Below are 27,124 nucleotides of genomic sequence, written 5' to 3' on the forward strand. Positions count from 1 at the left end.
GCTGCAGTTCCTGCAGAGCAAAAGCCGCATCCAGAGTATCCAGCTCCAACTCCCACCACCTTCAGTGAGAAGGCTTCTGCTCAAGCTAACAGAAATCCATAATTACCAAATTAATTGCTCCATGAAAGAGCACAGGTAAGAGAACTGCTGGAGGAAAAAGTTCCTTTGATGATTACTTTCAGTAACTAAAGCAACAGTAGGATTCACATGCCTCCCTGAATGACTCCCCTTAGCCCCTTTCTAAGACCTGTACATAACAGACTTAGGGTATTCTTCACATCTTTCATAAATCACAGCTTTTCCACATCTCTGACTTTTCCTTTCTTCCTTTCACCTAATGCACTCTGAGGTTTGTGTTGTGTATCAGTTTGGGGTTTTTGCTGCATAAATGCAGATATTAAAAAGTATTTCTCCTTGTTGAGTACTTATACATTAGGAACAGCTTGAATCCCCTGACAAAGTGTTGGAAGACAGATGGTTAAATATGGCATGTGTTATATTAATTGCCTTATCTGGCTTCAGAAGCTGATTTCAGCATTCTGATTAACATCACATGCTCTGTTTTGTGCACAGATATCTATATGTATCTATGCTTGTCTTTAGCATCTCTAACAGATTCAGGACCAGACTCTGCATTAATCATACAGCTAAACTTTCAGTCAAATATGAGTTTCTGTTAGGCAGGGAATGTATGAACCAGGGGTGCTTGCAGTCAATCAGTGAAAACTGACAGGTGCAAAGATGCAAAGTGAAAGCCAGAAATGAGGCTTAGCTCAGTGCAAAACGAGGAGATGCTCCATCCTTCTCAAGGCCACACATGGAGAGGCTCCGGCAGGAAATCCCTCACTGTGCTGGATGAGAAGCTGCTGGCTAGGCAGCCTCTAACACAGCCTGTCCAAGCTGGACATTCACTCCCTCCCTTGGTCTGAAATTCTCTGAATTTGTTGGTTATCAGAGCACAACAGAAACATTCTGTGTGAGTCAACCTAACAGAAAGAACCTGCAGGGGAGGCAGTATTTTTTTTTTTTTAATTTATTCCAAGATGAGCACACGAGTTTGGAAAGTGCTCAATAAAAGGTTCTGATGTCGCTCCCTAAAACTCTGATGTGCTGGATTGCAGATGCAAGCAAGTTCTGCAAGGGAGAGTGACTAATGAGATGTGGCTCCAGGGGAGAAGACCCATGTGTGATCAGTGACAGCCCTTTTCAGCCAAGCAGCTAAGAAAGTGACATAAGAATTCAGACAGAAGTACAACGAGAGGCCACTCACCTAAATCCCTGGAGAGATCTGACAATGTCCCAAAGGTCACAGGACAGGATTTTACATCTGCAATATCCCATGTTCCTGAATTTAAAATGCAAACAAACAGTAACCCAAAATCTGATGTCATGTTACCTCATGCTCCCAAGCTTATTACATCCCTTCCATGTTCTCTTAATTCCAGGCCTACATCCACTGCTGTTGCTGGACAAGCATCAAGCAAGGAGAAATCACCTTTATGGACAGAGAGAGTCCAGCCCCATCACCATGTATACCTTCTCAGACTTTTAATGTGCATGTCACACCAGCGTGGCACTTCTCTGGACTTAAATTCTTCACTCATCTGAACTGATACCCTTTATGCACTGCTGGCAAAGTTGTCATCATGTATTGGAAATGGCCTTTTGAAAGCATTAGAGTAAAAATGGTACTAATGCCCTCCCCCATCAACCCTGTAGTTTGCAAGAAAAGGACTCTAGCAGAGAAGGTAACTCACATGAGGGCAACCTAAGAGCATTTTCTGAATCATCAGAGTACTGGATTAATGCTACTGAAGGTGAGTCATCATGCGGCCTTATTAAATTCAGCCACCATGCTCAATCAATCACTGAGAATGTAGTCAAAATCAAATGCTTTTGATTTAGGAATACCCTGCCTTTTCCTTTTTTGAAACACACAGATATACCCTGCAGCCTAACTCTGGCCAGGTGTGAGCATCCTCAGAAGGCAAGACTTTGGTTGTAAAAGACACAAATAGTACCTGTGGGTAGAAAACAGCTTGCACCCAGCAGGTAGTCTACAACACAAGGAATTTCTGCCATAAAGAATCCTCTTTTCACATTGCTGGGAAATAAATGACACCTAGCAGGGTCCAAGGGGGGGTGGACAACACTATGTATGCAGGATGAATATTGGTGGGGCTGCACTTTGATGAGGACACAGCAATTTGTGAAGCTTCCCCTCAGCAATATTTGAATGTCAGCACTCACCTACATTGGAGAAAACATCGTCTTCTGACCTGGAGGGTGCCAATTCTGCCCGTAGGGCTCCTGAGCCCTTCAGCACAGTCCCACACTCTGCCTTGGCAAAGAAAGCACCTTTTCCACCACCACCAGTGTCCTCTGTGAGTGGCCACACCGCTCCCTTCTCGTCCCAGTCAAAGGCTGGCTCAGCTGCTGAGCTACCCAGAGATGCTCTGCCGGGGTCTTCTCGGGAATAAACATTACCACAGGATCATCGTTACAACAGGATCATCATTATTTTTCATTACAAGGAAGAGTTGTTCAGGAGAGAAAACAGAACAAAGCCTGATCTAAACCCATCAGACTATTTCCAACTGAAATTATTTACAGACATGGTGGCAGTGAAACGCAGCTCCTGGGATGGGGCACTGAAGTGGAAAACAAGAAGGCCAGTGTGAGAAGGATGGTGCCACAGCAGCCTTGGGCATCCCTCCCTGGAGAGGAGGCTCAGGGCCTCCAGGGTTCTGCTGGGGGTCCACAGCAGTGAAGGGAGAGAAAGAGAAGAGCTGGACCTCCAAGAAAAAAGAAAGCAAACCTCTTGGATGTTGGTCATTCAAGACTGCTAGAGAAATCAGTGCAGGCGTATGAATATTTTAAAAAATGACTGTTATCTCCAACAGTTTTGTTCCAAAGGACTCCTCAAGTGTTTCATGACTCCAGCCTTCAGAATAGCAAAGCATTTTCTGAAGCTCTGGTGAGGAGGAGACCACTGCTGACACCAACTCCACCTTCATATACCTTAATGATGATGCTGCTCTTTCTCCCCTGCCAGGGAACAGCAGCCAGCAGTCATCAGGGTTAGGGCTTCTTCCTAGATCACATCTCACTACCCTGTAAATGCCCATGCCAGCACGATCCAGGGTTCATGCACAGACTGCAGGACTGCACCAAAGACTTCTGGTGCTTCAAATGAGACTTGGAGCTCCCTTTCCTGGGTTAGCAAAGCCTTTAACACCTGCATGACCTTAGGGTTAATCCCTGTGGGGTTCTGCATGTGGAGCTGGCACCACTGATGACAACAGGTCAACTTACATGAAGAAGGAAATGTGGACCCATTTACTGGAGAGAAACTGGTGACCTCAGCACCTCTAGCCTTTAAAGACCCTTGATAAACCAAGAGTCAAAAATCTAAACTCTTGATATTTAACTCTATATAATCCAAAAGATAGATAAAGTGGTCTCAAGGTTTCTGTATATTTTTCTATTGAAAATGTTCTCTTACCCTTCAATAGAGTACCTGAGAGCACTTTAAAAGCCTTACTGCAGACAGTGCACTAACTCACACATATCCAGCTAAATTTCCTAATCCAGCTATGTCTCTCCAATATCCAAACCCCTATCTTAGCTTCTAAATTACTCTAATATTATAAACCTAAAGGTTATTTTGATCATTTTATCACATATAATGAATATACTTCCAAATGTTTTAATTCCATGATCTGCTTTCATATAGTGGTTATTACATATAACCACTATGATTTCTGCTGTATGATTAGCAGAGATGTATATAGGCATAAGCGCACAGCAGACACCTTGAAATCCCCAGAAAAAAAATGTGGAGTGAGCACAAACTGTAATTTCATTTTAACTCATTAGGAAAAGAGCCTATTCCTATTATAGTTCTTTAGTCTGGACAATCCTGGACTAAAGAACCTGTTTGGAACTGAGAAAATTATTCATGTTTTTACACATCCATTATCAAAAAACCTTTGTCAAGCCATGCAAAATGAACAAGCCCACGTGACACCAAGCCTTTAGCAGATCTATGCTCTAACAGACATCTGCTTTCAAAGTCCTGTGGGTAATGCTGTGTGCTCTGCTGTGTGTTTTAATGAGAGCACAGAGTAAAAGGCAAGCTCCCAAGTAAAAGCTCCCAAAGCTGTCTTTTCTTAAGTAAATAGCCTCAGTGAGTGCATGGATTTTGCTGCCAAATGATGAATAGAGCAAAGAGACACTGGGCTGTGGGGAGGGGTAACAAGCCCAGCCAGATCAGGTGTGCAAATTGAGCCTGTACATTTACCTTTTTGTTTCAGCCTTTCCTTCCTTAAGTGTCTCTTTTCACGGCTGCTGATCTTGGTCTGCCAAACTCCTATAACAGAGAGCAATGTCCATTTTTAAGCTATCAAACAACTTTCTTCATTGCCTTTACTGCTTAGCACCAAGGTAAACAACAATCTGAAAGTTTCTGATGCTGGCTGTAAGAGAACATCAGACCTTGTGCAGCATGTCCCCTGTGTGCAGCCTTTGTTTCCTCTGCAGAGATGTATTATGTAAGAAATCCCCATCACAGACCTGTCTGTGCACATATTCTTCTGTCCTGTGTGTAAGCCTGATGTGACACCCATTCCCTTGGGGGAGATGTCACAGCAAAGCATCAACCACCTTATATATCTGACAGGGGGGAGAAGTTAATGAAAATCTTAACCATTAAATAAGGCTTCAATTTACTGAGTTCCTCTATCCCTAGACTTGTTCTGCAATGTGGACACCCTCTCCTACTCAGCTGCTTTACACACACATTCATCCACACCCGTGGGGCCACATCCTGTCTCCATCCATGCTCTCCATGATCCAAGAAGTCAGAGGAGGTGCTGGCAAAAATGGTAAATGAAGGGGAAAACACAGCCCCTGGAACTGACCAAGACACTTCCTTTATCTGAAGCATCCCTGAAAAACACATGAAACAATTCAGCTGGCTCATCCATTCAAAAAATTACAGATCTGTTTGCAGAAAGCCTCTGCTGTGTTCCCTTCTCCCCCAGCAACCTCACGGGCCCCAGGAAGGACTCTGGTCCAACAGCAGCAAGGACTTCACCACCACACTAATCACATTGCAATCTTTTAAGCCCAGAAAAGCTTAGAATTTGTTGTTTTCAGTGCAACCCTTGGTGGGGGGAGGCAGAGAAGGGCTCATGGGATGCAATGGATTTTCCAGTGAAATTCTAGCTGCCTGAGCCTTGCTGGCCTCTGCCAGATTTCTTTGCAGATCTGCTTGCAAGCAAAGGTCTTGGCTCTGCTCACAAGCGTGCTACAAGTTGGCTGTGAATTGCCCCAGCACCTTTACCAGCCTTAGTCATGGGCACAACAGTGTGCTGCTCCATCTGTGTATCAGCAGGGCAGAGGCCACAGGATTAGCGGAAGTACTCTGCTGACCACAGGGCCTCTGACCACTTCAGGGATCCTTCCTCACCTGCAGATTTGCCCTCCCTGTGTACACAGTCGAGACTTGGGGGAGTGTGGCAGGAAAGCACATGGCTCCTGTCAGAGACTGAAATTTTATGGCTTAAACATCTTTATGAAGGACTTTTGCCCATTACAGAAAAAGAGCATAATGAAGCTGCATCACCGAAGGCCACCCTGGATGGGCCTCCTGACTGAAACCCTGGACTGCGAGTTAAGCCCATAAGGCAACTTGAGATAAGGAAAGTCACACTATTGTTCAAAGCATCTGGAAGAGCACCCACAGCCCAGCACAGCACCTGCTCCGAGGTGGAGCCACAACCCCAGGTTTATCAGCTGCCAAGCTCACACAGACCCTGCACCAAAGGGGGGAGGAGGAAAGGTTTTGGGTGTGTGGCACAGCCTCTGGCCCGAGGCACTGAGTGCCCACCCGCTGCTGTGCAGACCAGCTCAGGAAAGCCAGACCTAAGGGACATCCTAAGGGACGTGTGAGGGACAGCAGAAAAGTGTCATGGTCCATCAAAGGCCCCTCCCAAAAAGAGTCCCCAGACCCTGCACCAGAGCACTGCACGTGATGTAAGAGATCCATAGTGTTGCAAGGGACAGTGTCAAACTTGCCCCATCAGGGGAGGCACACGGACATTCTCATTTCCCCAAATGTATATTAATCCATGGCACTTTATACTTTAAGGTAGGGAACCCTCACCACCAAGAAGACCAGATGGAGGGAAGCAACAAGGCATTGTTGGAACCCATGGAGTGGCGATACATTTCTGATCTTTGTCACTCTTCCTCTTCCCCCATACACCTCTTTTCTATTTTTCTTTATTTCTTTCTTTTCTCTTTGCCTCTTACTATTAAATAAAATACATCAATTTTTTGATCTCAACATCTAAGCTCATTGGTTTGAATCGTGTTTTTGGGCATATTCAAATCTTCCAGGGTTCGATCCATTTTATTCACAGGGAATTAGTTCTCTTTACTCCTCTGTAATTAAACCAGATCACAACAGCACCTGTCCACGTAGTTACATGTGGAAAGGAGCAGGTGATAGAAATAACTCCCAAACTGGCAGCTTTCCCCACTGACACAGAACTCTAGAATTGCAGAGAAGGCCTCCCTTTTGACATATTTCATCCCATGTTATTATATGGTAATATGAATCAGATAACAAGAATCAGATCTTTTGTTACCTTCTTCCTCTTGCAGTTTGTCTTTTTCCACAGAAAGCAGATCTTTTGGCACGTTCTTCTCTGAGCACTGGGTTTTCCTCTTCTTCTTAGGCTACAGTATAGAGGAGATATAGAGCAGAAAGAGAAAAAAAATATTTGTTATGTTTCATCTGGAAGAAAAAAGAGTCAGGACATTAGTTGTGAAATGGAGACAACCCATGATACTCAGAGAGAGTAGGGGGGTGCTGGAGTCTTTTAAGTGTGTGCAAAAGTCTTCCTGAACAGATTTTATTGCAAATTCCAAACCAATAAATGCTATTGCTTTGGACCTACAAATCCTATCTACTAGATTAGAAAGTTCGCATTTTAATTCAGGTACCTGCTCTATAGTAAGATTTGCATTCATTTTTCCTAAGTTCTTCCTCTGAAAGAGGAAAGTCTAAATTATTTACCCCTGTTAAAATCAGGAGTGCTATAATCAAGAGTTAGGACCCTGACAATGCTTAACAAAAAAAAAACCCCAGCCCTCCCCTTCCCTTTCCAACCATGGAGCTGCCTGTTTTTAATGCAGATATCTGTAGTTTGCACTAATCTGAAGGGCTCAGGAGTAGCTGAGGCCATTTGCATACAGCTTGATGAAACAGTAGTGCTAACCCTAAACCATAAATTTTGAATGTTCTATTTAAACAGCGATTCTTGACTCTTCCAAGGAGGGAAACCAGAAAACATACCTCCCTGCCCAGACTCAGGGGCTGCTCCTCACTTAGAATCACAAAATCACAGAATGGTTTAGAAGGAACCTTAAAGACCATCCAGTTCCAACCCCCCTGCCACCTTCCACTAGACCAGGCTGCTCAAAGCCCTATCCAGCCTGGCCTAGAACACTTTCAGGGACAGGGCAGACAGCTCCTCTGGGCAATTTGGAACTTTCTGTAAAGCCTTGGAAGCTCTTTAAAGCATTAGCCTCTTTCTCCACACCAATACAAGTGCTCAATGTCCAAGGTAAAACCCTTACACAGACCCAAGGAAATGTCCCTGTCAGAGCTGGAATGGAAATACAGGAGATTCCAGCACCCATTTCTGGGCTTGGATGACGAGACCATCCCCCTTGTGGTGGCAGTGACAAAAACTACAATGTGGCTGTGCCAGAAAATTACATGGTCTTATACTACTGCAGCATCTCTTAAGTGCAGCAAACCAAGGAAAAGCAACCTTTAAGAAATTAACATTCTTAAAACAACTGTCTCTTGAAAGAGAATATGAAAGAGAATACTCTAAAACTTTTGCTGGTACCTTGAGGAGCTTTTTCTCTCTGATGTTGACTGATGTGATAAGATGGCCATTCACTGGAACCTAGGAGGTGGACAATAACAAAATGAATTATAGTACATAAACATGTATGTGTGTGTATGTGTAAATATATATTAAAATATATTTATTTCAATACCTTCCTAAAATACATATAATAGTCTGAAAGATACACCTAAGTAACCCCCTTTACGAATCTGGGCTAGAATTTGTGGCCTTGTTCCAACTGGAGTAATTAATTCCAAGTTAATTAACGTATGCTAAGCCTTTATGAATGTAAGTCCAGAAACTCCACAAAGATTTATTCCAAAGCAGACATATTTGTGGTCTATGATAAGATTTGTCTAGGATCAAAGTTGTTTTTCAAATAGGGTAAGCCTTTCTTAAAAAAACAGCATAGACATGAGAGGGCTTATTGTAATTCTTGTTTCCCAGTCGGGGTGGACCTTATGTTCCCTCTCAAGTCTATCTGACCAACTAAAATAATGGATTTTATGCTACCTTGATCCAGTAAAATAAACAATAAATGTTTAAGGATTTTTCAAATTATAGTTTGACTAATGTCTCAGCTGTCTCAGAATTCCCCAGGAATTGCCAGCCACCAGCTACAGGGATGGGAGGGTGTAAATCTGCAGCTGGGCCAGCAAGGGCTGTGCCAGCAAGGGCCACTGCACACTCTGCAGAGCCAGCAGCATCCAAGACAAGGCTGAAGCTCCCTCCACAGGTGCCTCTGTTTCTCCCTGACACACACAGCAGCTCATTGCTGGTTGTATGGCACTTCTCTGACTTTTCCAGGTTGTTCTCCCTGTGCAATGCAGCTACTGCTGTTCAGCACTGTCCAGGCTTCCTTCAGCCCATCAGACCTGTTGGGCTGCCCAGTTGACCCCACATCTCCCAGAAGGGAGCCTTACTCAGGCTGTCACCCTAATCCTTGATCCATCCTCTGCCAGGGGCAAAGAGATCCCTGGCAGGTGAAGGCAGCCCTGCCTGGAGCAAAACCCATCTGATCCCTGTTGAATTCAGGTGCCCATTCCTCTTGGGGAAGGGAAGCCAGCTGATGCTGCCTCCTGCCTCCTCCCTCTCCCATTCTCACAGGTCATCTCTGTCCCTGAGACACTGGGGCCATGATAAGTTAACAGCAGATAAAATCCTGTGGGTCACTGCCCATGTCTCTCCCCAGCAGACCCAGTGGGGCTGCAGTCCTTCAGACTCTTAATGGTCATCTCTTTGATATTTTGGGGATTTTAGAGCTATTTTTCACAAGTCTCAGAAAGGTCTGGTTTGAAGTGCATGACAGACACCTGTATGCTGGCAAATGTTTCATCCCTGGAGGTGTTTTCTTGGAATTCCAGACCAGTTACAAGCCCATGGTGGACATGGACCCAGCAGCTGGTGTTCATCCCAAGTTCTACAATGATTAGGAGAAGAAGCCCCAAAATTGTGGATTTTGCACACAGACAATACTGATTTGGGGTCTTCCAGTAAAACATCACAGGAGTAGGAGGCAAAACCCTTGCCTATTATATCAGTAATTCCACCAGCTTCACATTATAAGCTTATGCCAAAATCTCCTGTGTCCCCCTTGGCTGTCAAATGCAAACAATATAATTGTTTACAATTATGTTATTCTGAACATTAGTAAAATAATTACTTCTCTGTTAAAACCCAGCAACATTTGTTAGTAGCTAGCAAGGCTGTCTTGTTTTTTCCCACGGGCACTCTCTTCTAAGCCTCTCAGGTTCATTTACTAGAGGCACTCCATAAATCCCACCACAAAGCAAACTGTTCTCTATCTCCTGCTCTGCTCAAGGGAAAAATCCCACTCTACCTTCCGCAGGGAGGGAAGCAGCTTCTCACAAAAATGTGGGATATAAAATACAAAACCAGGGACACTTTGGTGAAAATTTGAACCATGTAGATATGGAAAATCTTGAGTTTATATGATTCTTTCTTTCCCAGTATATGTTTCTGTCCATTTAAATGTGTGAGAATACAGATAGATCTTGTCTCAGTGGACAACAATTCCTATGCAATATAGAATCTTGGGGGAATGACTTTAAATTTTATTACAGTGAACTTCAGGAAAATGGAATTTTATTGGATGAATGCAAGAAGAGATGACTGGGGGAAGCCAAACAACATGTAAGTGGAATATTCCTTCCTGATGTCATCAGACCCTAGTGATTTCCCAGTTTTCATAATGAAACCTTCACTGTTTTCTAAAGGCTTTGCAAATGGACCTCCCAAGTGAAGGCAGTTTGAGCAAGACTGCCACCATGGGCACAGAAATAGCAACACCAGCTTAGGAGGCAAAGAGGAGGATGCTTTTTTGCCGTCTTTCAGAAACACACAGATAAGAGGATAAAAGACATCCCACCTCCTGTTAGCCTCTCTTTATACCAAGATGCTTCTGTAAGCATGAGGGACTGCAGGCAGAGAGGGACATGTCAGGATTAAGGGCATGAAGCTGCCTTCCTCCCCCAGGCTGGCACAAGCGAGCACAGCCCGAGGCTGAACAGGGCTCTCACACAGGCAAGAACTCCAGAAGGAAAACGCTCAGTGCAATACAGGATTAGGGGAGATGCAAAATATATTGGCTCTGACAGACTCGTCTCATCTGGGGCAGGATCACGTTCCTGGACTTTCTCTCCATATAAATGACATTAAGCAAGGAGCTGGAAATTTGCAGCACTTTGTTTTAGTGCTTTGCCAACCTGACTGCTGCGTACTTTTACCAGACAAGCACAACGTTCACTACTGAAATGATATTTCACCTGCTAGACAAACATCCCCCTCTCTCTCCATCACTGACTAGGAGGTTAAATAGTCATTTATTATATCCCAGGGGTCTTCATGATGACTGACTGGCTATTCAGCCCTAAGTGCCCACTTGGGACTCCTGAACCTTGTTGCATCCTTCCTAAAGAGCAGCTGAGGGCAAAAAAATACCAAACCTGACCACTGACTGATTCTCAGCAAATGTCCCACCACTGTGGTGATGCTCTTCTTTTGAACCTGAAAGACCTGCTTCTCTGCCATCCTTCAATAATACCAAGAACTCCCTTTCTTTCATCACCAAGAATTTTTACTGAGTTTTATTTCCTTTCAGTGGAAACGTATTATGTTAGCCTGACCTTTTGTATTAAATCCTGCCCTTATCCAACCCTTTTTCAGGCAGTAAGCTGGCCGTGTGGCTGAGGAACCCCACCCTACCCTATTCTTCCCTTTTGAAGCCCTTAGGGTAGGGGATTAGTCATGCCTCTTTATCCTGCCATTTGGCCACTATGAAAAGGAAAAAGGAATTTTCATTATTGTATTTTATTTAACCTAATGGAATCATTACAGAGAAATTAATATTTTCAGGGGAATTTTTTTCTTAATGAAAAATGTAGTTTTGTACAGGGAAAACACATCTAAATCCACCACATTAAATGACTATATTAAGTGCAATTCCAAATACATCAAATATATGCAGAGAAACAGAATCAGGACTTCTAGTGGAATCAGACTTAGCATATTAATTTCTACTCACATTCTGTGGAACAATAGAAAGATTGTTTTTAGTTCATGGTCATTTGGTTCATGACCCAGTGGAACAGGATTTCCCCCCCACCCCCTGCCTTTTTTTCATTTTTTTTATGCAACCTAAAGTTATATTTCTGATGATTGTTCTGAAACTAGCAATTTCTGATTCTCTTGAGCTAGTTTTTAATTTATTTTATGCTGTTAATATAGTTCTACATAAAGTCACAAAGAAAGGAGTCAAAGTGATACATCTCCAAGTGCCCAAAAATGCTGGGTTTAGTATATAAACCTTGTATTCAAAGCATAAAGCTGTATGCCTAGAGACTTACCTTTATGAATTTCAGTTTTGTTAGACTAGTCATTTTTAAAAAACCCAACACCTTTGTGTCTATCAGATCAGGCTGCCTGCTTTCACATCTCAGTGCCACCAACTGGTTAGAGGAGTAATTAAATATCATGAGAATATCAGCTTCAGGTTCACTAACTGCCCTTTGTCCCTCTTGGGAAAGGTGCTTAAAATTGCCTTCCTTAGGAAGGCACTGAAAGGTTTGCCCAGTAGAGGGATACTAGGACAAAATAAGCTCAGCCTATGAAACCCAAAGGGAGCTATTATATGCTTCACACATTGGAAATCAGGAAATTCATTTAAGAACATGAATAAAGATTCAGAAAATTGTTCTCAGCTACCACTTTCAGAAAACTCAAATTAAGTGGGTTGGACACTGAAAATGAAAGGAAGCAAAACTACCCCATTCTGGCAGGGGGTCTGTGAACACAAAACCATTTCCAGATTTAAGAAACACTTCAATTAAATTGTTTCTTAGTGCTCAATTCCAGTGGGAAAAAAAAAAAAAACAACAAACAAACAAAAAACAAACCAAAACCTGGAGGTTTTTTTTCACTTTATGTTACAACACAAGAAAAATATCGTGGACTTAGGCTAAAGGGCAATACTGGTATGATGAAAGTAACACCCATATGCACTAAATTAAATTATTAAGGAAGGGAGTGGGAGAAAAGAACAAAAAGAAAAGGACTTTCTTAGCAGGGAAATAAATAATCTCCTTTAAACATGCTCTGTTACAACTGAACAAGGTATGACTGCACTTTTCAGCTTTCTCAGTAGATCTTTAACAAGCTGAAAAGTGAGCAGGAAGTCTTTCTTCATCCCTCTCAGCATCCTCTGGAAGATCCAGTCTTTGCTCCCTCCACTGCATGCTCTGAGTCAGATTATTTGCAGCACCACTTGCAGTTCACTGTTGGCTCTCTGCAGGTGGGTTCCTGTCTCCTGTGCACAGAAGCAGGGGCTGGACCATGGGGAGAGCAAACCCAAGTGCTGCTGCTGCTGCTGCTGCAGCCAGACAGGGCTCCCGTTTCTGCATCCACAGCCAGCCAGCAATCGGCGAGACAAACGTGTTGGGAAACAAAGCAGTGCTGGCTTTCATTAACTCTGGTCCATAAATGGAAGCAGACATCCTGGCCAGTCTGGCTTTTTGCCACATGGTCTTGTCCTGACGATGGACTTTGCTCAGGGAGACCTATTCCCTAAACCAATGGGAACCAGGTGAATGGGAAAAGACAAGCCTGCATTTGTCAGAGGAGAAAGGATGGGGTTTACGCAGAGGCAGAGGCCATCAGAGAAACAGGAGAGTACCAGCTTCAAAGGAAATCACTCATTCAGTTCTAACAGCTAGAGAAAGGATAACATAATGACAACTGCTCAGGTGACAATGGAAAGCCAAAAAAAAGTTGGGTTTGTTAGCAAGGGAAACTGAGTGGCTCCCCATGCATGGCAGAAGGACATAAAGGAACTTCTCTGGGACATGGCTGCTCACAACACTACAGAGGCATATCTGCAAAGGGGAGGGAAAAGAGAGCAGAATCCTGGTTTTTGATCAATACTGTAAGTACTAATAATCTTGTTGTTAATAGCTGTTATCGATATGTGGCAATGCAAAGTTTTCCCTGTCAAAATCACTTCAGACAAATGTGTTCCCAGTAGGAAAGAAGACTGTTGGAAAAGAAAATTACATAGGAAACACATGCAATGAACAGACAGAAATATATAGAACTACACACTAAGAATATGCAAAATTTTCCCTTTCCCTTACAGCACCTAATGTAGAAAAGAAAGGGGCAGTTCTCCCATCAAATGGATATTCCAATAACCTTGTGGAAAAGGATCTGGGCCATCAGCACAGAAAATCCATTAATCTGCACATATTCCCAGGGATGTAGTTGCCCATGGGGACCCCTTGAGCACAAACACAGGTTGATAACAAGGAGTGGGAGCCAGAACTGCATATGTAGCCATTCATATCCAAAAACAGTTGCACAAGAAAATTTAGGGAAACATCCTTAAGATAACGCTGCCTGCATTACATGTCTTCCAGCTGGCCAGCCTTCCCTGGACACATCAGAAGCCACACAGCAGCCATAAACACAATCATACCTGACATGTATCTGCTTTGGTTTAGCTGCTCTCATCATCAGGGGAAAAAAACATATCTGGGGAAAGAGTTTCTGTAGCATGAGTAGATTAAAACTACTGTTGTGAGGAGGGAAGAAATCAGTTTCCTGGCATCTTCTATTCTGATTAATTAGAGCACCATCTCAACAAGGGATAACAGCTCCATTTTAAGGAGGCAATTACCAAACTCCAACACCTTCCAGGATACTTTAAAAATCAATTCTCATCCAAGATAGCTGTATAACAATAATTGTGCAACTGTGTTTCATTGGCATGAAAAATACTGTGTAACCTGAAAAGGTAAAAAAAACCCATCTATTTGTGAAATTCTGAAGCTGAAGGGATGGATATGTAGTTCTGGTACTGTTAAGCAATCCTGCAAGAAGCAAAAAGTATCTCCAGTTTATAAAAAAACTTCAGAAAAGCATAAAGCTTTCTTTTGGAATGTATCAGATAGCACATATTTTTAGAAGTTTTTTAAGGAAGATGATGTCACTGCATTTGTAAAAAATGTTCTTCTTTACAACTGACCAATTTGCAGAACAGCTCAAAAACTTTGAATAAACACAAACATCCCAAATCAAAAACTGCCATTCAGATCAGTTGGCTTCCAGCAAGTCCCATTAGCAATTTCCCAAAATTAGGGAAAAGGCAATCCTGAAAAAGGCTAAACACTCTCAGCATAATTTCCAGACTTTTTTTTTGGTGTGTGTGTGGCTATGTGACAACAGCCAGAATGTAACTTGTTTTGTTCTATGCATAATGAGATCACATTCAAAGTGTGCTTGCATGGTTGTGTGGAGGCCATGAAACCATTGGACCACAGTGGTGGGTGAGAGGCTGGACATGACACAGCCACGTGTTCTCACAGCCCAGAAAGCCAAGTGTGTCCTGGCTGCACCCAAAGCACCAGAGGAGGGGGGATTCTGCCCCAGGGCTCTGCTCTGCCCTGCTGAGACCCCACCTCCAGTGCAGCATCCAGCCCTGGGGTCCCAGCACAGGAAGGACATGGAGCTGTTGGAGTGAGTCCAGAGAAGGCCACCTAGCTGATCAGAGGGATGGAGCCTCTGCTATGAGGAAAGTCTTGAGAGAATTTGGGTTGTTCAGCCTGCAAAAGAGAAGACCTCAGCGTGACTGCCCTCGTTCTGGGCAGGACAGGGTTAATTTTTTTGCGGAAACTCTGAGGGCCAGGACCCGGAGCTTTTTCTATCCCACCTTACTGTCATTAGCTGGGGTGCCAAGGGAAGGGACTCTTTTGGGGAGAAGGGAGTCCTTCCCGTCTGGTATTGTCTACTGTCAAGGGGTTTTCTGTGTAAATAATTTATTTTCTTGTACCCTGTGTCATTCGTATTATTCCTTTTCCTGGTTTTTTGGTGGTTTTTTTTGGTTTTTGTTTTGTTTTGTTGGGGTTTTTTTGTGTTTTGTTTGTGGTTTTGTTGTTGTTGTTTTTGTTTTTTATCTCGTTGCTGTTTCCAGTAAAATGATCTTATCTCAGTTTAAGATCTTTACCTTTTGTGCCTCCAAGTCTCAAGTCCATCCCACTGCAGGTGGGAGGGGAAAAGCTTCGGAGCAGAAGGGAGGAGCGTGTGGTTTTGGGGAATCTTGGTGGGTGCACTAAATTGGGGATTACCATTCCTAGACCAGAGATCCAACTGAGGCCTTCCCCTACCTGAAGGGAACTTCAAGGGAAGATAGGGCATAACTATTTATAAGAGCATGTAGTAAGAGGACAAGGGGGAATGAGGGAATGAGTTCAAATTGAAAGAGAGGAGGTTTAGATTAGATATTAGGAAGAAGTTCTTTGCCGTGAGGACGGTGAGGCACTGGAACAGGTTGCCCAGGGAAGCAGTGGGTGCCCCATCCCTGGAGGTATTCAAGGACAGACTGGATGGAGCTCTGAGCAACCTGGTCTAGTGAAAGGTGTTCCTGCCCACAGCAAGGGAGTTGGAACCTGATGATCTTAAAGGTCCCCTTCCAACCCAAACCATTCCATGATTCAATGAAAGTCTGTTCAACAGACTGATCTCACATGGGCTGTTGAAGCCAATCTGGCTGGGTCTAACAGGGACCATGGCTCCTGGAGAGTGTCTGTCTGCCTATTGCAATGGGGAGTAGGGACACACAAAGGGAAGATCAGTCCTACATCATCCTGCAGCCAAGTAAGAGCAGATTTCATGGGAAGGCAACCAGACAGCCCACCCCTGGGGCAGCAACTGGGAATCACTGGTAAACATGCATTCCCAAACTGAAAAAATAATTAACCACCTAGGTTCTTTTAATTAAGATCTTGACTTATCCACCACTCCAGGATATGCAGATGTTTGGCTGCTGGGATGTATCAACACACCTGAGCACTGGAGGCAGTTTGTGTCTTGTCTTTTTCATATCTCAGCAGGCAGCAGAGAGGGGGTCCCATCCTCCCATCCTGCAATACCTGCACACCCCATCTTATCACATTGGCCATGTGTATGAATGGGAGACTTTGTTATTAATGGCACCTCTGCTGCTGCTTTGGTGGAGATTTTCATATGCAAATTTCAGCATATCAAAGGTGTTTGGCTGTTCTGGCATCCTCCCATCAGCTAAGTGCCAAAGCAGGGCAGCATTTTACACTTAAATAAGGAGATACAGTTTTTGCCTCAAGGATATGATGTTCCAAAGACAGAGAGAACCTGATGGGAAATGACAAGGAGCAGTGGAGAAGGTATGATGGGGAAAAGAAAACAAAAGAGACAAACAGAAAGGAAAGGGCATGGTATTGTCATGGGAGAACAAGCCTTCGTTTTTCATTTCAGCATGCAAGAAATTTTCTCTGGGTTATCTATCTTTAGGATCTTTTAAGTTATTTTTCTTGATCATTCTCTTGTCGTTCTCCACCTCCTCAGGACTATGTTTTCCACACCCTGCATGATAATCAGGGCGTCTCATACAGAAGATGATGCTACTGTGTAAATGCAACTGCTAGAGCCCAGTTCCTAAAGAGTAGGAATTGCTCAGCATTGGAAAAGATGAGATTAATGGCAGAAACTGCACATGACTGTAAACAAATTTATCCCTTCAGGTTATCATTCCTGTTCTTTGGTTTCTGTTACTTAGGCCTGTGAGATGCAGCATCTCTGACTAGAAGATATCTATTCAAATCAATGCCATAAGCTTGAACTAATAACCCTGCCACCATCACAGCACCTGGAATGTCTCTGACACATTTCTGTTCATGAAGAACAAAACCACTTATTTTATAGCAAACATTTAAAAAAACCCCTGCAAATTCATTTTGTTTGTCTTTCTCAAAAATGAGACCTAGGAGATAATAGTAACAGATTAAACAATAAAGTGGGTTTCTCCCCTTTCTGTCCCACACAGCCTCCAGTATTGGCAGCTCTGGAAAATTTCCATTTGTTCTGCAGACAACTCAAGTCATCTAGTATTGATGATTATAAAGGTATGATAAAATTGTTACTGAAATCCTTCTTTACCCCTTGACACTGGCAGCTCTGTTCAGATTGTTTTTGGATTTAATTGTTCTTTACTAATTCAGGGGTACTTGTGCTGCCAGGTCAAGATTCTTCTCTGACTGATGAAAGAAAAAATTATCTAGAATTGAATCATTTTTTAAAAGATAACTATAATACAACTAAAAGCTAAAGCATCCATGACAAAATAATAAACCCTTGAAAACTAATAATAGAAAGCCTGACACATTTCTGTTCCTGAGGAACAAACCCACTTATTTTATAGCACACTTAAAAAAAAAATCCTGCAAATTCATTTTGTTTGTCTTGCTCAGAAATGAGACCTAGGAGACAATAGTAACAGATTAAAATGTTTAAAAAAGCTCAGTGTACTAATTTTAAGTACATACTTATGTTTGGTAAGTTATTCTGAGAGCTTTCCATATTGCACTGCCTCAGTGAAATTGTTTTCTGTAATTTACACTGAGATTTTCTGCTACAGACAGCTTATAGTGCGTCAAAGCAACCGTCATGACAATGTCATACAGAAACTTCAACACTGTGCATCAAATCAAACTCACAGCATATATTCAACAGGGTGGCCATGGTCATCAGCTCACAGTATTCATACACTAACACTAACAGAGCTTTGATTTGGAGTAAATACACATAATTAGCACATTGATTAACACCGTAGTATGGATACTAATCTTGTATATTGCTTCTTAATATGATGGACATTAACTGGAGTTTTCTTAATTCCCTGCAAAGGGGATCCATCTCATTTGGAGTTACGCTGTCAGCCAGAACGGCGGATGAAAGGCCAGTGTCAGCAGCCCCCAGCCAGGTGCTCGGGCGACCTGCTGCCTTTCCCTGTCAACCTTGTTGGCACCACAGGGTTAACGGGAATGCTGAAACCCCTAACCCCTAAATCACATCGAGAGGTTCGGGACGGTGCGTCCTGGGCGGCACGGGATGATATGGGATGAGACAAGTGAGATGGGATGGCAGCAGCCCGGTGGGGGCCGCACGCAGAGGGTGCAGGAGTGTTCTCTACCCCGAAAAGATGCCGGGGAGCAAAGAGGGAAGGATGCTCGCCCCGTCCCGGGGAGCGGGCGAGGCGCGACCCCCCACTACCCTTACCTGCGCCGTGCGCCTTTGTTCCTCCGGCTGCCGCGCCGGCAGCGCCCCGGCCGGCCGGCCGCCGGCCCCCGCGGGGCCATCCCCCTCCTCCTCCTCCTCCTCCTCTTCCTCCTCCTCCTCCTGCGCCTCCCCGGCGGCGCGGGGCCGGGGGGGTCCCGGCGCGGCCCCTCGGTCCCGCAGCCCCCGCAGGACGAGCAGCGCGGCCGCGGCGGCCGCCAGCACCAGCGCCGGCCAGAGCAGCGCCAGCAGCCGCCCCGGCAGCTCCCCCGCGCCCAGCGCCATCCGCGCCGCCGGCCCCAGCCTGGCCGCCCGCCCCCGCCGGGGACGCTCCGCTCGCTCCGCTCCCAAAGTTGGTGCCGGAGCCGCGCTCGCCGCCGCCGCCCCGAGCGGCTCCGGTGCGGCTGCGGAGCGGCGCGGGCGGGGGACCGGCCGGCCGGGGCGGGGATGCGGGGGGGCCCGGGGGGCGCGGACACGTCGGTGCTTACGGGAGCTTCGTGGCGAAGGGCGGGTGCGCCGAGCGGGGGGGGCGGGAGTGGGACCCCGGGCGCGGCCGATCGCTGGTGCGAGGGGAGGAAGGGGTTAATGCACGGATTGGGTCTCCCCTATGGAAGGATGAGTGGTACGCGATGAAAGGTGAAGGCGTTGCGATTCGAAGCAGAAGCGTTGTTTCGAGAGCAGATGTTCGCTGAGGATTGGGATATGCAGGGATGCTCACAAGTGATGCTTTTCTGCAGAATTCCCCAGTCTAGACAGAACAGTGTTTAGGGATGTACTTCTGTTGTCAGGCAGCGCTACAAGCACGTCGTTATCGAGCACCATGGCTGTGATGATGACAAGCGCTGCCATGTAACGCAGCGCGGGCTGCGCTCTCATCTCGGGCTCATCCTCCGAGAAACAGCATTTTACCGCCGCCAGCAGAGCGCGGAGCAGAGCGCCTCGAACCACAGACCTCTTCGCCGTGCAGGATGGAAAATGTCTTCAGCCACCTGATGAACAAGCACAGATGATGCTCTTAGAATGTCTTTTTTCAAAGTCACCGAGTTTCTTTTTAAGTGGAAAGCTGAGTTTTTGCCTTGCTCAATCTAGGGGGACAACCTCTGAGCAATTAATAAACGTTGAATAGCAGTGAAAGAAAGGAGTGAGCTCCTTGTTCTCTCAGCATGGTTGTGTCTTGCACCTGGCACAAACACCGTGGGACTTACCAGGGGCCATAACAACAACAAAAAACCAAACAAACAAAAACAAAACCAAACGCTTATTTAAATAAAACAGCATTAAAAGTCACGTTTGTAGTAAATCCAGCACAGGAAAAGGCTGGTAAGGGAATGACTTTTATCTGTCATTGTTTATTTCACACCCAGCAGGGAGTGCTCTCTCTTGAGTGTGGATCCAAGTGCTGGAGCTCAAACTAAACCCACTGAAAAGACACCAGTGGGGAAGACTCATTCCATCCTTCCATCCTTCCATTGCTTCCATTGGATTATCAGATCTTCAGGGATTAAAGATTTATTATTCCCATGTTCTGGGCTGAATTACAATTAATCCTAAACAAGTCTAGGTTTTGAAAGCACAGTAGGGTGTTTATAACACTCTAGAAATTTCCAGATGAAATACAGGAGAATTGTGAATAAAATGATATGCTGAATGGCCTTATGAGGAGAAGAAGGTTTTGGGAGAAATGCTTAATATACAGGAGGGTGCTGTGGGGGTATGGTGGTGCTTCAAATATTATTTGATAGGAAACTTCTGCTTAAACATGGATCACACAAAGTTACCATTTTCTGTCTGTATCTCATACTGCCTATCTTCTAAAATTCAGCACTGAATAATCTTGTGGTTTAAAACCTCAGGAATTTCTGTTCCTGTTTCTGTTCCTAGGCCTGATACTGATGTCTTGTGAGAATATGTCTATCTTGCACGCATCTGGAGCCCTGAGCTGATAACTGAGTAGTCATGTGCAAATGTCAGAGAGAGGGGGACTTCCTCCATAGTTAAAAATTGCAGTAATGTGCTTAGTTTAGATACTTGTATTTTATTTTTCTCCTTATCTTGATTTTTATTTTTTACCCTTTTTTATTTCTCTGTTTGTAAAATGAAGATACATCTCTCCAGGTCTGAGCTGTTAAAGTGCATACAATCTGTATCTCAGCTCATACATAAATTCACTACTTTCAGCTCATCTAAATTAGTTTGTTTTTCTTTTCCTGGGGAAACATAAGCTGAAAGACATTTCAGGAGTCAGCATTGCTTAATTGAGTATGAGATTACTGCTTTGCACCATTCCTTTCTATTTCTTTTTTTTTTTTTTTTTTTCTTCAATGGAGGCAATTACTGTGGCTGGCCTCTAATGGCATTTATTTAAAAAGATAAGCATAATCACATTAGACCTTTTTTTTTCCCTAGTATTATTACTGGCTCATTGGCAGCATATCTCTTACACTATTGCTCTATGAAAATAGCACAAGTTATTATCATGTCATGTTATATGGAAAACTGAAATTTTATTGCAAACGTGAGGAGATATTTTTCCATTTATGTGTGACATGAGATAATTGCAAATGTCAGATGGGGAATTGTTCTCCCTTCATACCTGGACAGAAAGTCCAATAACTAGGAGCTGGATCCACCTATCTGTCATAGATCAAAATGTGGTGGATTTCCACTGACAAAATAGTGCAGACTCTAATGCCTGATGGGTCCTGGTCAAACCTGTCTGCTTCTGTGCTGAGTTTGTCATTCAGGGTGCTGAAATTATGAAGGTAGGCTTTGAGAAGTTTTCTGAAGAAAAATCAAGCTTTATTAATGTTTAAATATTTAATGAAAGCTGTTTGATTTTGACAAAATCATACAGCAACTGAAAAAAAAGGCAAAAACCTTGGTTTGGGCGGTTTTCTTGGTAAAGACAAAGCAGAGTTTTCTAGCTGAAATTAAGGCATTAAGTTTATTTCAATTTTCTATTGACTCATTAAAAATGAAATTTACTAAAAAATGAAGAAATTAAATTATTTTAATAACATTTCACAGAAATTATAAGGTTCTGACCTGATGTATTAACAGTAGACTTAAGGATTCTCCCAGAAAACTCAAGAGAAATGCCCTACCCTGACACTACTCATGTTTAATCAAGACATGATAGAAACATTAGTGATGTCAAACAAGTCAGAGATACAGATAGGAAGCTTTTAACCTGCCCCAGCAACCCCTCTTTTGAGGCCCCATCAAAACCACCTTCTGAGGGCCAGTGAGGAGACCTCTTTAATCAAACTCCCTAACCTTAAGGAGTTCAGCAAGCTGCATCTGGAAGAAGGCAGGTGAGTTTTGTTTGTAAGCAGCTGCTCAGAAATCCCTGCATCACGGCAGAGCATGAGCTGTGCCTTCCCTTGAAGGAGCCCTTGGTGCTGACCAGGCTGTTCAGAACAGACCTTCATGTAGGATCACAAGGCTTTGCTTTCCACTCTCTGAGCCTCAGGGATTTGGGGTAACTGTGGGGGTTTGCACCTATTTAAGTGACATGGAGCAATCCCTGTGTTTCTGAGCCCACAGCTGGGAGAGGTTTCGGGGGAGCACAGAGCAGATGTGGGCAGAAGGATGTTTGGACGTGGCTGAGATCAAAGCATAGGTCTCTGCTTCAGGCATTCGTGGGCAATGAAATGCTGAGTGAGGATGTGTCCCCCAGCAAGGCTGCTGCTGCGGCCCTGCTGTGGGCTGGGACCCTCCTGCTCTGCTGTAATGAAGCTCATTTACAAGCTGAGATTATCTCACAACCTTCTTGTTTACAGGCTTGAAGGGACATTTGCACCAAGTCCTGATGTCCATCTGCTGATGTTCAGGACAAGTATTAATCACATATTTGTGTAATTTGCAAACATCTCCCGTCTCCCATTTTTCCTCCTGTCTGAAGCCCTGGTGCAGCAGAGACTTTCCATGGACATGCCTAAAGCTGATGAAGTACTGAGCTTGCTTAGCCTGTCGATGAGGAAACTGAGGAAGGTGGTGGCTGCACGCCTGGCAGCAGCGTGACAATGACCAGTAATGAGAGAGGAGTGCTCCATCTGTTCAGACTATTCAGCTCTTTTGCACAGCTGCCCACGTGGCCAGGTATTTGACATTAAGTAAGATGATTCATTCCTTGACAGGTTGGTATCTGGCCTAGCAGTCCGACATTTCCTTTAGGCATCTGTGGCTGCTTTGAGGAATGCAGCTTTATAGAATTTCACTAATTATCTAATAGCTTTTCAATCTCTTGTTTCAGTACAGGGAACTGCTGTTAATTAATTGCAGATCTTCAGCATACCATTCTTAACTGATTCCCCTAGTAAATATGTTTAACACTTGCCTTGGTTTCCTGTACATGATTCATTCAGTTGGTAAGTGATCCATCTTTGTTTGCTGTCAAAGTCTTTGAGTTGGAAGAAGACTTTAATCATGTTACTTGGCTTTCCTGAATAGAGAGAAGAAATGGAGTCAAAAAAAAGCACGCAATGGTAACACAGTCAAAAAAGACCACGGCCTGGGTTTCTTTCACCAATAAAAAAGTTGTGTAAGCTTCAATTTCCCTTTCATTTTCATAAAGAACATACTGGAAACATCTATTCAGCCAAAGACATGAAACTAAAACAAAGAAACAAAAAACATCTTGAAAGGAGGAAAGAAGGCACTTTCCCAGCTTATGCATTAATTAAGACCAGTCAAAGAAAGCGGCTTCAAAGGAAGGAGGAAGCCAGTGGTAAGCAGGGCTGCAACTGCTTTTAATGGGCTATAGCAATGACATGCATGGCAGGCAGAGCCAGAGCAGGCATCAATGCAGCAGTGGCAGTTCAAAGGCGACAGAGAAAAAGTTGGAGGCAGAACTGAAGTTCCTGAATAGCAAAATTGTTTCACTAGCAGATTTGTCAGCCACACTGTGGGACAAAGGAGCTTGTTTAGCAGAACACATCATCTTGAGAACCATAAACACTGCTGGTTTAAAGATAAAATCAAAGGCCTCGAGAGCAAAGCAGAAGTAGACATAAAAGTATGCATAACTGGCTGTCCTGGAGGTGAAGAGGTTTGCATCCCTGTCAAACAATTCAGAAAGAAGCTGTTAAGTGCCCCAGGTCACTCGCACCCTTAGCACCCATTCTTCCCCTGGGTGGAAGCCTATGCAGAGCTGCATGAATATACAGCAGGATTGATAGGTTTTTTGCACATCTCAGTGGTGATCTGGGAGTCTGGCAGAAAAATTTATGCCCCTCTAAAAAAAAAAAAAAAAAAAAGCTGACTGCAACTTACTACATACTATTATAAATATTTTATACAAGTAATAAATGTATTTGTTTGGCAGCAAAAGAGAGGGCTTTATTAGGTTCTTTCCATGCATATTTATTCTCAGTGCTTTTCAGCCTGTGTCCCAAATCCAGCTGTCTGGGAAACCAGCTGGTAATTTGCTGTTTCTTTTGACAAACACTTCAAGCTCGTGCTTTGAAGACTTCCTAGGTCCCTTCATCAGCAACCAGCAGCACGTGTGCAATTTTATAGGAACATGATATCTACAGAGAAGTCTCCAAATTAAGATGTCTCTCCTTGCTTTAATCCAAACTGGCACACGACACAGTGAGCATGGAGTAAATGAGTGATGACACACAGTTTATTGCTATCAAAACCAGCATTCAGAGAGATGCAGCTGACACACTGGAGGGAGGGTATCACTTCCTTCAGGGAGATTTTAGTGTCAAAAGAGTCTGAGCACACATCCACTGGTAAAAGTGTGGCTACACTGCAGTGCTCAGGCAGTTTCACATTCTCATGAAGTCCGAGTATCAGAGGCTTGGCTGTCCCCAGATGTGCTCAGATAAACTTTGCATCTGAAGAGGATCTTCCACTTTGATTGGAGATGTGAGGTCTGAAAAATGTACCACATCCACCACATCCTCCATGTTTTCTTCTCATGTTTAGTCATCTTCCACAGGAAAAAGCCTACATCTTGTTGCTAATTTAATGTTATCTAGTTCTGGTTTCCCACCACTGATTTCTGTGACTTGCTCTGAAAGCGATATAATTCTCATGTTCCTCCTGACAAAGTGCCTCACTGTCACATGCAGGTTACCTCTTAGACTGACTTCTGATAAATAAAAGATATTAAAACTGTATTTCTCACCAAAAGGCATTTCTGACAGGTATCATGCTGGTTTTGGAGTCTCTTATTTTGCACATTCCCTCGACATCCTTTTTCTGCATTGTCTTTTGGAGATGTACCATTCAGCCTTTGTAACCTATTAATTTGACCCTAGACACACGGTGTTGGGATCATTTTAGCTCTCTTTTCCTCATCAACATATGAGGGGCACCAGTGGAGCTGGCTGCTTATGTTTTTTATGCTTCCTAGCCAGTTTTCTAATTTCAAATAAATAAAATTTGACCCTGGTTCCTTCAAAGGAGGTGTCACAGTGAAGGGCTGAGTCTCCTCCATGGCTGGCAGTTGCCTGTGCTTCCAGTGCACATAGGTTTGCTCTAACAAGGGCTCTGTCCTGTGAGCAGCCAAGCCATAGGGCTACAGTAATCACAAAGAAGATTCTGGATCTGGGTTTTTAGCAGAAATCTCTATTAGCAACTAAGTCCTAAGGTTTTTCAAGCTACCATTTTGTCTGCATCCCATGACTGTGTCCCTGAGTTATGCCCCAAAGATCCAGACAATCAGGATTTGTTGGGGTTGTTGCTCTGCTGCTCAGCCTACACAAAAAAAAAACCTCCTCAGCCACTTGGGATAAACCCCACATTTATAGTCTCTTTCCCCAACCAAGGGTGCCAAGATTTCATCATAAGGCATGTGATAATAATGAAATAAATGACACTGATGGTTTCCCATTTTATAATTGCCATAGCAACTATATTGTGACTTTTCTGATAACATTTAGTTTCTGGGGCTGTATCTCTCACAACATTGCATAATTTAGCACTCAGAGCCATCCCACCAGCCTGCCAGCCACACCATACAGCAACATGTTGTCGCAGCAGTGCTGCTGGAGACTCCCATGCACAGGGTTACTTGTTCTTCCAGATTTCTACCCAAATAATGCAGCATTTTAGAAGGGAAGGCTGCATATTTGGTAGCTGTTTTTCAGAAGGGAGTACATTGCAATTTTCTGAGTGCTTGCAGGAATGTGTGTTAAGCCAAGTTCAAGTCCTTTAGCAGCTCCTTACAATTCATGTTACTTTCATGTAATGTTGTTCTAAATTTAGGGTATTGAGCTTAAATTCACTGCATGAGACATCTCCAGAGATGAAATGTGTCTTTTCTCAGCCTCCAAAAGCTGTGCTGCCTGCAGCTTACCGTGGTCATTAGATACCATGCAACACATGCTATTCAAACATGCAAACCAGGAAAATAAGATCTGTTTACCTGGCATGGATCAGAGGCAGTGCTAATTTTAAATCTACCTTGGGAATGTGGGAAGCAAAGTGTCTCAGGAGGCAATCCAGGCTGGAAAATGTAGGCAGTAGCTCAGTTTCTTTATCTGAGTGGTGCTGCTGCTGGGCAGAGCTGTGCTGGCCTGGGGACAGGCAGGAGAGGGCAGCTGAGGCTGGAGCCCAGCTCCATCTGCCAGGTCTGCCCAGTGATGGCTGGACCCAAGGCCTCCCTCCAGGAGGAGCTCACTTCATGTCTCACTCTCACCCAAGGCCTCTTGGTCAAAAAATCACAGCTACTTTTACCTCCTGCTTTCAGCCCTCCTGTTTCATTTGTAGTCCTGCTTCTGGCTTGCTCTGAGACCTTCCAAAGCCAGGAAAACTGGGAAAGGTCTTCAGCATCTTGATCTCTGTACACCTCTCCTCTTATTAGCCTCAGGCTGCAGGCAGTATTGGGAGAGAGCAGCTCCCACTGAAAAAGGGCTTGGTGTGAATGGTGTGTCCTGTGGGAAAAAATCAGATCATGGAAGGAAATGCTGGCCATCATTATGTCAAGGGTCTCTACTGACACTTCATCATGTTTCTATCTGAAATGGAATAATTTGCTGCTATAAACAAATTTTAAAATGATTAAATGAAGCAGAGGAGGAACACCAGTATTAGCCACATTCTCAGTCTGCCAAAGGGATTTTCTACTTGTGTTCCTGGTATTTTCTGTTTTATTTCTCAACTAGAAAACAAACCATGGTTTACATGACCTTTGGGGGCATGTTCACTTCCCAGCTCTGCTGTGTAATACTGGCCAAGTCATATCAGCTCAGGAGCTAATGGCTTTGCTTTCACATCCTTTATTTGCTTGTATTCTCAGACCAGCATTCCCCAACTCCAACAGCCCATGGTCTACACAAGGCAACACCACCCCTTGCTCTCCCTGTGAGCTTTGGTTTTAACTTCAGAATGTCCTGTGCCTGTGAGTAGCATTGGGGCAGGTTCCACAAGCCACAGACTGGTGTGGCCAGCAGAGTCAGCTGGTGTGGCCAGCAGGGTCAGCTGGTGTGGCCAGTGGTGTGGGCTGGCATGGCAGGTGGTGACATTTTGGTGCAGGAACTGTTCATGGTAGGATGGACACCTAAAGCCTTGGGATAGGTACTTGGAGGAGCACTGGTGTCATGCCAGCTGTGAGTATTAATGATGCTTGTTGATCTGGG

General features: G+C 44.1%; 1 protein-coding gene across 1 annotated transcript in view; it reads right to left on the reverse strand.

Annotated features, from left to right (window-relative positions):
* The window catches only part of LOC110467986 (uncharacterized), a 30,645-nt gene extending 11,830 nt beyond the window's left edge, over nt 1-18,815 (reverse strand). The window contains exons 1-7 of the mRNA XM_077781771.1: nt 18,726-18,815; nt 18,534-18,653; nt 7,929-7,988; nt 6,657-6,747; nt 4,304-4,372; nt 2,251-2,466; nt 1,271-1,345 (exon numbers count right to left, since the gene is read on the reverse strand). Of these exons, the coding sequence (XP_077637897.1) occupies nt 1,271-1,345; nt 2,251-2,466; nt 4,304-4,372; nt 6,657-6,747; nt 7,929-7,988; nt 18,534-18,653; nt 18,726-18,815 (721 nt within the window). The remainder of the gene's footprint in view (nt 1-1,270; nt 1,346-2,250; nt 2,467-4,303; nt 4,373-6,656; nt 6,748-7,928; nt 7,989-18,533; nt 18,654-18,725) is intronic.
* Nucleotides 18,816-27,124: the final 8,309 nt, after the last annotated feature.

This window comes from Lonchura striata, chromosome 3 (genome assembly GCF_046129695.1).
Source record: "Lonchura striata isolate bLonStr1 chromosome 3, bLonStr1.mat, whole genome shotgun sequence".
NCBI lineage: Eukaryota > Metazoa > Chordata > Aves > Passeriformes > Estrildidae > Lonchura > Lonchura striata.